At 28.7% G+C, this 9,459-nt stretch overlaps 1 protein-coding gene across 1 annotated transcript; it reads left to right on the plus strand.

Moving 5' to 3' along the window:
* Positions 1–1,561: 1,561 nt before the first annotated feature.
* Positions 1,562–9,459, plus strand: LOC111040248 (carcinine transporter). Its single transcript, XM_022324078.1, has 10 exons — positions 1,562–2,017; positions 2,103–2,211; positions 6,286–6,389; positions 6,492–6,646; positions 6,708–6,876; positions 6,994–7,120; positions 7,196–7,314; positions 7,405–7,619; positions 7,710–7,888; positions 7,960–9,459. The coding sequence occupies exons 1-10, from the start codon at positions 1,857–1,859 to the stop codon at positions 8,092–8,094; spliced, it is 1,473 nt and encodes a 490-aa protein (XP_022179770.1). The 5' UTR covers positions 1,562–1,856; the 3' UTR covers positions 8,095–9,459.

The raw sequence follows: 9,459 nt of genomic DNA on the forward strand, positions 1-9,459 counted from the left end.
TTATGTACACTTCAATGAACGCTTTTATCGACTATCGGACTATCCAAATATATATTTATATTATAACACTTACTATTAATAATAAGATTCTAAGTGAAACAATTTTTTCCCCTCATGGATTGACGACAGTAAAATAATTGTTGACGACCCCTCGGTTGAGAATCGCTGCTATAAAGGATAGCTTGATAAATCAACACAAGCACATTCTAAAAAAACTGTTTGAAATTTGTTGGCTGCTCCATTAAGGGATTTTCTTTGTATATTTCATATTTATATTACAGATTAGGTATCTATAATGAACCTTGAGAGCCAGTCATTGAGTAAGTCACTACAATATAGGCAGGTATGTATCAATGATAAGTCACTGCATACCAAAAACGACTCTGAACTAGTTTTTTTTTATAAATGTCAATATAGTTTTATGGTTGGGCTAAGAAGCATGAAAATTTAATACAAGACTCTTGATGTATTGTTACAATAGGAGTTTATAAAAAATATAAAAAATATATGGGCATGATTTTTTTTAAGCATTTAAAGTTCAAATCTTGACAATATTTATCAAATTGAAAATTGAAAAATTATTTTGTAGTTAAAAATGTATTAAATGTTCAACTTTTATAGCTAAGGATTGAACATTTAAAACAAAGTTCCATGTAAGTAGTTAATTCTGATCCCAAAAAATCTAAAAGTATACATAAACACAGCTTTTTTATAGTTATTTTAAGTTCAAATTTAGACGAAATTACTTATTAACACAAAAAAATTACGATTTTAGTCATTTTGTTCTAATTCAGTTCCAAAACAGCCCAATTTTACATAAGTATTTATAATATTTTTTTCAGCATCACTGATAATTTAGGAATAATATTAATTCAACTTCCCGGCTACCGTATTAATAATAAGTAATAGCAATATAAAATATCCTATACTGGCATACTGTCTCCGCTCAGAATTGTTTTCCGTATACAATTATATTATATCATTGAATTCAAATTTAATTCCATCCATTGCAGAGATCTTCTAGAGTTCTAGATACTTAATGTACAGTGGAGCGACATCCACTTCCCCTCTTTTTTTTTGAAAACATCGCATTTTAATTTAATTTAATTATATTTATTATTTATATCATACGTTATTGTTATTCCTCTTGACTTTTGAGTCAATTGTCAATACCGACTAATCATAGAACGGTAGAACAGGACCGTGTCATTTCGTGATATAAATATTGGCACAATTTGGGGGTTGCTTTTGAAATTAGCAATGCAGGTATCAACAACCCTAAGATAATATGAAAGAATGAAATAAAATAAAGGGGCTTCAGTACCCCTACTTTCTTCATCGAAATTGAGCACCTAGATATAAATAGGCAATAGGCAATAGCACAAAATGAATCTAATGTTTTAAAAATGTCATTCTGACATTGTCTATATCAAAAATATTTTCGAATTACCAACAACAAAATAACTGATATCATTATTTTTCGTTTAAATATCAAATACCGTTTAAATTTGAACATTGATTGTCTAAAAAAAAATTCTAGTTAAAAATGATATTAAAGTTGAAAATTGAAGAATTTTTTTCAGTTATAAAATCCATACATTTATGGCTCCACTCAGAATATAAAATGATAAGGTACATTTTTTTATCCAATGGTAAGGTATTAATAGTGATATTAGAGCTACCTGTTCAATAAAAAAATCCTATTTATTCTAGCTTCATAGGCTATGTATAATTGCTTTATAAAAGAAGAAAAAAGAGGGAGCTAAATTAACTTGCACCACGCCAATGTGTATATAAGCATTTTCATTAGAGCATCGGCCCTACGTCTTTTCGGTCATTTTTTAAACTGTTTAAAAATGGATTTCGATAAAATATTAATAGACTTTGGCGAATATGGCTCGTATCAAAAACAGTTAATCTGGTTAATCGTTTTACCATGTGTTTTGCCATGTGGATTTCATGCTTATAATCAACTATTCATGGCTTCCATTCCACAACATTGGTGTAAAGATGAATAGTAAGTACTTATATACATTATGTTCATTAGATTGGTTTATTATTAGTATTTTATTTTATAAATAAATTGTATGCTTCACTTTCAGCCATTTTAATTATACATCTAAAATTAATCAGTGTTTGGATTCAATGAATAACACGTGCAAATTCTGGGATTATGACCACAGTCGATATTTATCTACAATTGTGACTGAAGTAAATTTAAATAATCAACTTTTAATAGAAAAAAAATTGTTAGTTTTTTATAAATTGCTGATCGTTGTTAAATAGTAAATTATCAATGTATCCAAAATTATAGGCTTTGTATATTGCGATATTATTTACTTATTTTCAGATTTAGAAGCACCTATCTAATATTATATTAGTATAGGTACCTACTTCAGTTATGTCGCGGTCGATTACCTATATATATAGTTGTTTTTAATATGCTGTTAATTTTATTCAAATAATTTCTGAATAATTAGAACTTAAAATGTATGAATTTTATTTTTCCCGATTATAAAATATATTTCACCTTATTTATAACATAGGTAGGTGCATTGACACAGTACATATTTTAAAATCCCATTTTATTAATCATTGATGCGCATTAAATTATTTTTGAATAGTACATCCTAATTAAAAGACCCCTCTGCTTATATATAAACAAAGCGTTTTCAAACCTTTTGAGATTCGATCATTACCTACTCTTTTAATGTAATAATTGAAAGATAGATATACTACAACAATACAATAATAATAATCACTGTTGTATGAATAATGTTTACCTACATAATATTAATATTAAAAAGTGAAAAGTTGAAAATGTTGAGGAACAATAAATTGTATACTTCCTCCCACATGGCCCGATGCGGTACAGGTTATAGTTATACAAAGAGTGTAGGAGATTAAAATATATTCTATAAATGTATGTCTTTATAATATACACCTATCTAATAATGTAATAGAACGTGTAGCCGTGTAGGTATATGAATATTTGATTTTGATTCGTTATCATTAAATATCATCACGTTACGTTTAAAATTTAAATTTGAATCTCTCTAAACTCTGAACATTGATTTTATTTTAAATCCATAACTTTTGCAAAATACAAACAGCAACTAGTATGATGTATCAGTAGCTGGTAATCGGAAAAAAATCTTCAAGGCCATACCTAAATGTTGGATACAGCCATACAGGTGATACAGCTGTCAAAAATTATAATGAATATTAATACAAATTTATAAAATTTTAATGATGGGTCAGTTCTGCATAAAATAAAAAACATTATAATAAAAATGTATAGTATTTGAATGGTAATTATTATAAACATAACCTTTGCAAACTCAACAAAGCGAAATTTGGGCATTTTTTTCCGGGGATTTTTTATCCAAAGAATTTTTCCTAGATTCTATGTAGGTAACGTATCAGTGTATCACACCAGATGAAAAATATTACGAAAAAAAATTATATTATTAAATATTATTTGAGAAAATATTACGTAAACCTAATAGCCAATGGGACTAGGAGGTGGATAGGTACATATTTCTATACATATTATAGAGAGCTACCTCCGTCAGCGTCTTATAAAGTAAAAAGTTCGAATGCCATTATTCAATGTGATATAATACTGCTGCAAATTGTAGCGATTCAAATCAATGAAGTTCATATTTACATAAACCACCTATATATTAACACATATGTAGGTATAGGGATGAAATTAAGGGGGTGCTAAAATATTATATTGAGCTTTTTTTCAAAAGTATTCTTTACAAGACTGCTTTATAATGTCTATACGTATAAACAGTTCTTTTACAGCCCCACTGCCCCCACATGATTGAAACATTTAAATATTAATAATTATTAATATAATATATTATGTATGTATTTATTATTATTAATTATTAATTAACCAGAAAATCCCACAATGAGAATTAGGAGGACCAAATTATTTTATATATTTTTCACTTCAGTTAGGCGGTTGGATAAGGCCTAAACAATATTTATAAAATGTATTTATTTTTGTTTGAAATTAATCATTATTTATAGGTACACACAATTATTTATTTTTAAATAATCGGTAATTCATGTTCATTATAGGTATTTTTGCTCATTAATTTATGTTTCGGTAAATTTTAAGCGCGTTTTCAGTTAGTTTCGTAAACCCCGATTTAGTAGGTCTATAGGTACCTATACAATTTACCTTTTTATGGGAACATGGACGGGGTGTATATCGATTCTGCCGATTTTGCATCTACTCCGTCGGTACTGTTTAAACTTCTACATAATATGTCGATATTACCGGGTGCCGCGGCTATTAATTCTGGTGACTACTGTTTATAATAACTACGCATGTGTCATACATCGATTACGCCGTACACTGTAGGTACACCCCCTCGTTTTTATATATGTATTTTAAAATGTGTAGTCTATTTAATATATTTTAGACCAGTGGTGGCCAAACTTTTTTTACCTCGGGCCATAAAAAATTTTTTTTACTTTAGTCATCAAAATTTTAGGCATAGATATATAATTTCATATTTAACGACGTTTTCAGGGTACTCAATAATTTTAATGACTTTCTTTAATACTTAACTTAATAATTACTACAAATGAAAAAAAATTATATCGGCTTACATTTCCAAAAATGATGTGGCGGCAGACGAATAATAATTACTGTGCTCGTTGCGCAACCAATATTATCTACACTGTAGATTCTACAGCCATCGTGATAGTACGAAAATAAGATAAAATACGATAATGCTATTTATATTATTAAATGACATAGACACATAGTAACAACAAAAACGTTACCGTATGGCGATACGGGATTAAATATGTAGAATGTATACTGTATTTTTTTTTTAAGTAAATTAAAAATTTTTTTTTCTACTTAAATATAAAATATTATAGTTATTTCGGGGGCCAGATATTAAATGATGGCGGGCCGGAGTCGGCCCGCGTGCCGTAGTTTGGCCACCACTGTTTTAGACAATAATTCTATAATTATAAATTATAATATTAATATTGAATTAACATGCATATGTGAATATATTGTTAAATGTATAGTCTAAATTTTATCAAATTATGTATATATAATATTTTTTTTATTGATCTTAAGCACGGCAACTTAGCTTTATGTATAGGGGAGACGGTTAGTTTGAGCACGTGTTTGTGTATGTGTGGCCAAGGATTTTGTTGCTGAAAATCCCCTATGATTACCAATCTGGAAGCTAGCAATACCAGATGGTACGTACACTTAGAGCGCGTTATGCAACGAGTGTAGACACCCCGCCATACCGCGCCACAGTATAAAATTATTATAATTGTATAATTCAAGATTAAAGAGTATAACTAATTTAAGTAATATTTAGACACATGTTAAGTTAATAAGTGAACTTAGAATTTTTTTTTGGTTTAAATCATTAGATAAATTTTCAATACATTGTTGCTTTTTTTGTTAAATGCACCATTTTTGCTATTTTGCTAATTAAATTTTTTTACAACCAAAAGTTTTCTAAAAACCAGATTTACGAATTGGCTATTTTTGAATTTTCAAACGAAATATTCATTATTTTTATTTTTTATTTTCACTATTAAAAAATGTTCTATTATACATGTAGCACACTAGACACTAGTCAATTTATTTTATTTCATTCTGCAGTACGTATTGCAATGTGTTACACTATAATACGTATGAAAGTTTAAAATAAATTTATCAAAATATTTTTCATTAATCTTTTTTTTTTAATGATACGTTAAAAATATGATATGAATCAATTTTTTTGAAAATACATCATAAATTGGAAAAAAAAAGTTAAGAAAAGTTTATGAAATAATGAGTGTAGACATTTAAATGGATCACTCTGTGTCTCTGTACCTATATAAGTGTTATATTGATTATCAAAGTTTTAATAATGTGTTTATAAGTTGTATCTCCCTTACTTACTGAACTAAACTACAATTAAACTAACCTAAACTCATTTACTAGAAATTAAGAATAACTCCAAATTACTTTTATTTTGTTGAGAGCTTAAAACCTATAACACCTATTACCTACATAGAAAATATTGGAAGCATGAATGCAGGTTCCTAGAATATATATGATAAAACCCCATAGTATATTATTATTTACTTATTATTATAATAACTTATTATTTACCATATTAGGTAGATATGTAATAAGTATGTCTCTTAATAATATACGATTGTATTATGTTAACACGTAACACATAAAATAAATCTTATTTTGTTTTGTTTTATGGTATTTATACTGTCATTATGTTTCAGTGGGATTTGGTATGTTCAAAACAGTTTTATCCAACTTTTGCTTTAACAGTATTTGGTCTTAGTGGTTTATTTGGTATGTTGCTATTTGGATTTATTCAAGATGGGTTAGTTTAAATTGTTTTCTTTACGTAGGTATTCTGTGATATAAGTCCTTTTTCTCTCACTCCGCATTTAAATTACCTTTGGTTTTTGTACTTAAACTGTAGACTTGGGAGACGACCAGCGTTTTTCATTTATCTATTTATCGAGTGTATATTTGGTATAGCTACTGCATTTGCCGAGGATTTCTGGACGTGGTTGATTTTCAGAATTGGAGTAGGATTTACAGTACCAGCAATTTTAGCAACTCCCAATGTGCTCCGTAAGGCCAAATACAACATTTCAGAAATCTAAATGTTTTACATATAATTATTTAAATATAGCTATAGAATTTGTTGGCCCTGCTCATCGAACTACATGTATTCTTCTCACCAACATTGCTCATTCCATCGGTATGGTTATTCTATCATTAGTCTTGTATGCTTTTCGCGATTGGCGTCAACTTGCTTTAGCTACATCTTTACCATTTACTGTTTATTTCCTTTACTGGTGGTAAGTAAAAGTACATATTATATAGGTAGATATAATATAGATGTCATACAACATTTTACACTTAAAAGTTAAACGTATGTAGGTATATTATTTAATTAATTTTGTTATAAATAATAGGAGTTTCCCCGAATCCCCGAGATGGCTTTTGGCATGCGGAAAGTTTGAAAAGGCCAAATCAATTTTATTAAAAATGGCAAAAATAAACGGAAAAGATATTTCTTTGGATTATATGGACCAACTAAAGGTATATACAGTACATTCAATATTTTTAAATTAAAAACTTATAATGAGTATGCTTTTATAATTTGATGACAATAAGATTAAGTATGAAGAGGAATTTAATAATCAAAAAAGTAAAACGATCAAGAAATATAACGTGTTTCATCTATTCAAGACACCGAATTTACGTTTAAAAACAATAGCAATAACTTTTATATGGTATTTTTTTTTTATTATTAGGTCATTATAAATTATAATGATTAGTTTAATGTTTAAATGTCATTATCTCTATGCATTTTTTTCGCTAAGGTTTGTTAACACTACTGTTTATGTTGGACTTTCATATTATGCACCAGCTCTAAGTTCTGATGAACACTTAAACTTTTTTTTGGCTGGAGCTGTTGAACTACCCACATACATAGTATTATGGCCTGCGATGGAGAAATTTGGCAGAAAAAGCTTACTACATATTAGTATGCTGATTGGAGGGTGCGCTTGTTTAGCTGCTACTTTTCCTATTTTAGGTTTGCAATTAACCCACTGTACTTAGTTACTATTTTATGCGGATGACCTCAGAACTTTTTATATTTTATCTAAGTGTAATTTTTTTTTAGATGATCAGTGGACCTTGATAATGTTTTGTATCGGAAAAATGGGAATTTCGTCGTCTTATGTTATTCTATCTTTATTTGCTCCAGAATTATATCCAACTGTAGTTAGAGGTTTGGGAATAAGTGTTAGTTCGGTAGCTGGCATGATCGGACCTGTTGGTCTTCCTGTCCTTAATTATGTGGTAATAATTTGTGTAAAAAAATATTATATATTAAATAAATTGTTAAATATTGTAAATGTCATGTTAATTAGGGAATGGGCTCTCAATTATCCCTCATTGTAATGGGTGTGTTGCAAATAATTGGTGCTTTTGTTACACTTATTCTACCAGAAACAAAAAATTGTCATTTGCCACAAACATTGGATGACGGAGAAGAGTACAAGTGATAAATAAATAATCACACTTACATTTATTTATAAAAATAATAATATGTACATTTTCAATCCTTCATGCGGCATGCGGCGTGCCTAATTTACAATTCCATGAAGTTGTATTCTTTTTTATATCATATAAAACAGAGCCCTTTTTTACTTATATGTAATAAATTATAAATATCATATTATTATATACCGTGGTCATCGACTATCATCTATTTCATTAGTCAGTATTGGTAGCCATCACTAAAATAGTAATTTGCAACTCAAGTGGATTTTAGTACTAAATAAAAAATTTTTTTATGTAAGTAAAGTATCAAATTTTTGTTTTGAAAAATTGACGCAACATCAGAGTTTATTTTGAATAATAATTAATATAGGTTTCTTATGGTGGACACTTCACAATACCTATACTTAATTATCACTACAATAGTACAATGCATACTTTATAAATTATAGGTAGTATTAGGTAGCCATTAGGAACCTATAGACTAATAGACTATAGGCTATAGTACCTACATAACATGTATTTCAGTATAGTTAATACTTTGTCAATCAAAATCTATTCATACAATCGTATTTTGACTGTTCGACAAATACTGCATATTTAAATATTTTTTATGAATAGGTACTATAGCTGCTGTATCCGACTCCACGAGTGTGTAATATATGTAATTATAACACAACAGAACAGTATAAGCAGAATAAAAATCCGCAGGAAAAAAATCCTTATAATAAGAACTATTTCAACTGATATTTAGCCCCTAAGTATTTAATAGCCTTCGATTCGATGTCTTGTTTACAATACCTGCTAGAATCCAATCCCTTTAATCCAAAATATATATTATCCTTTCTCGTTTTTCATATTAAATCATTTATAAATTAAATTGATCAGTGAAAACGACTAATTTAACTCATGTGGTCTCAATAGCCACATCGGCATTTATAGAACAAAGTTGTCAGCCAAATCATCCTCTAAGACAATTGAACTTTCCCTTGCTTAATTATATTACCTCAGACCGATTTTATCCCAATCTTGCGTCGTCAGTCGTCATATAATCAACTTTTGGGCCAACTACTGGACTAATCTGCAGGTACACTTCTTAACCAAATACAAAATTACCTATTGTCCCAATATCCTCTATAAAAAAAAAAACATTGTTCAATCGGCTGCATCCGAATTGCATGCCAAAAGAAGCACATCATTTCTTTTCACCAACCGTCGCCCCAAAACTGCTGGTAATTAAAAACTGAACGGTAATGGTATTCCTTGGTCACCTAACATCAAATACCTACTTTGGTGTAATTTTAGACAGAAAACTAACATACGGATTCCACATATCACCTCCAAACTATAACAAGGCTACCAAATTCTAA

The sequence above is a fragment of the Myzus persicae genome, unplaced genomic scaffold (assembly GCF_001856785.1).
Source record: "Myzus persicae strain clone G006 unplaced genomic scaffold, MPER_G0061.0, whole genome shotgun sequence".
Taxonomy (NCBI): Eukaryota; Metazoa; Arthropoda; class Insecta; order Hemiptera; family Aphididae; genus Myzus; species Myzus persicae.

Excerpts from the sequence above, each read along its gene's own strand:
- LOC111040248 (XM_022324078.1), top strand. The coding sequence starts at position 1,857 with ATGGATTTCGATAAAATATTAATAGACTTTGGCGAATATGGCTCGTAT. Across the intron at positions 6,647-6,707 it reads AGCAACTCCCAATGTGCTCC|CTATAGAATTTGTTGGCCCT; the intron begins GTAAGGCCAAAT and ends ATTTAAATATAG. Across the intron at positions 7,315-7,404 it reads ATAGCAATAACTTTTATATG|GTTTGTTAACACTACTGTTT; the intron begins GTATTTTTTTTT and ends TTTTTCGCTAAG.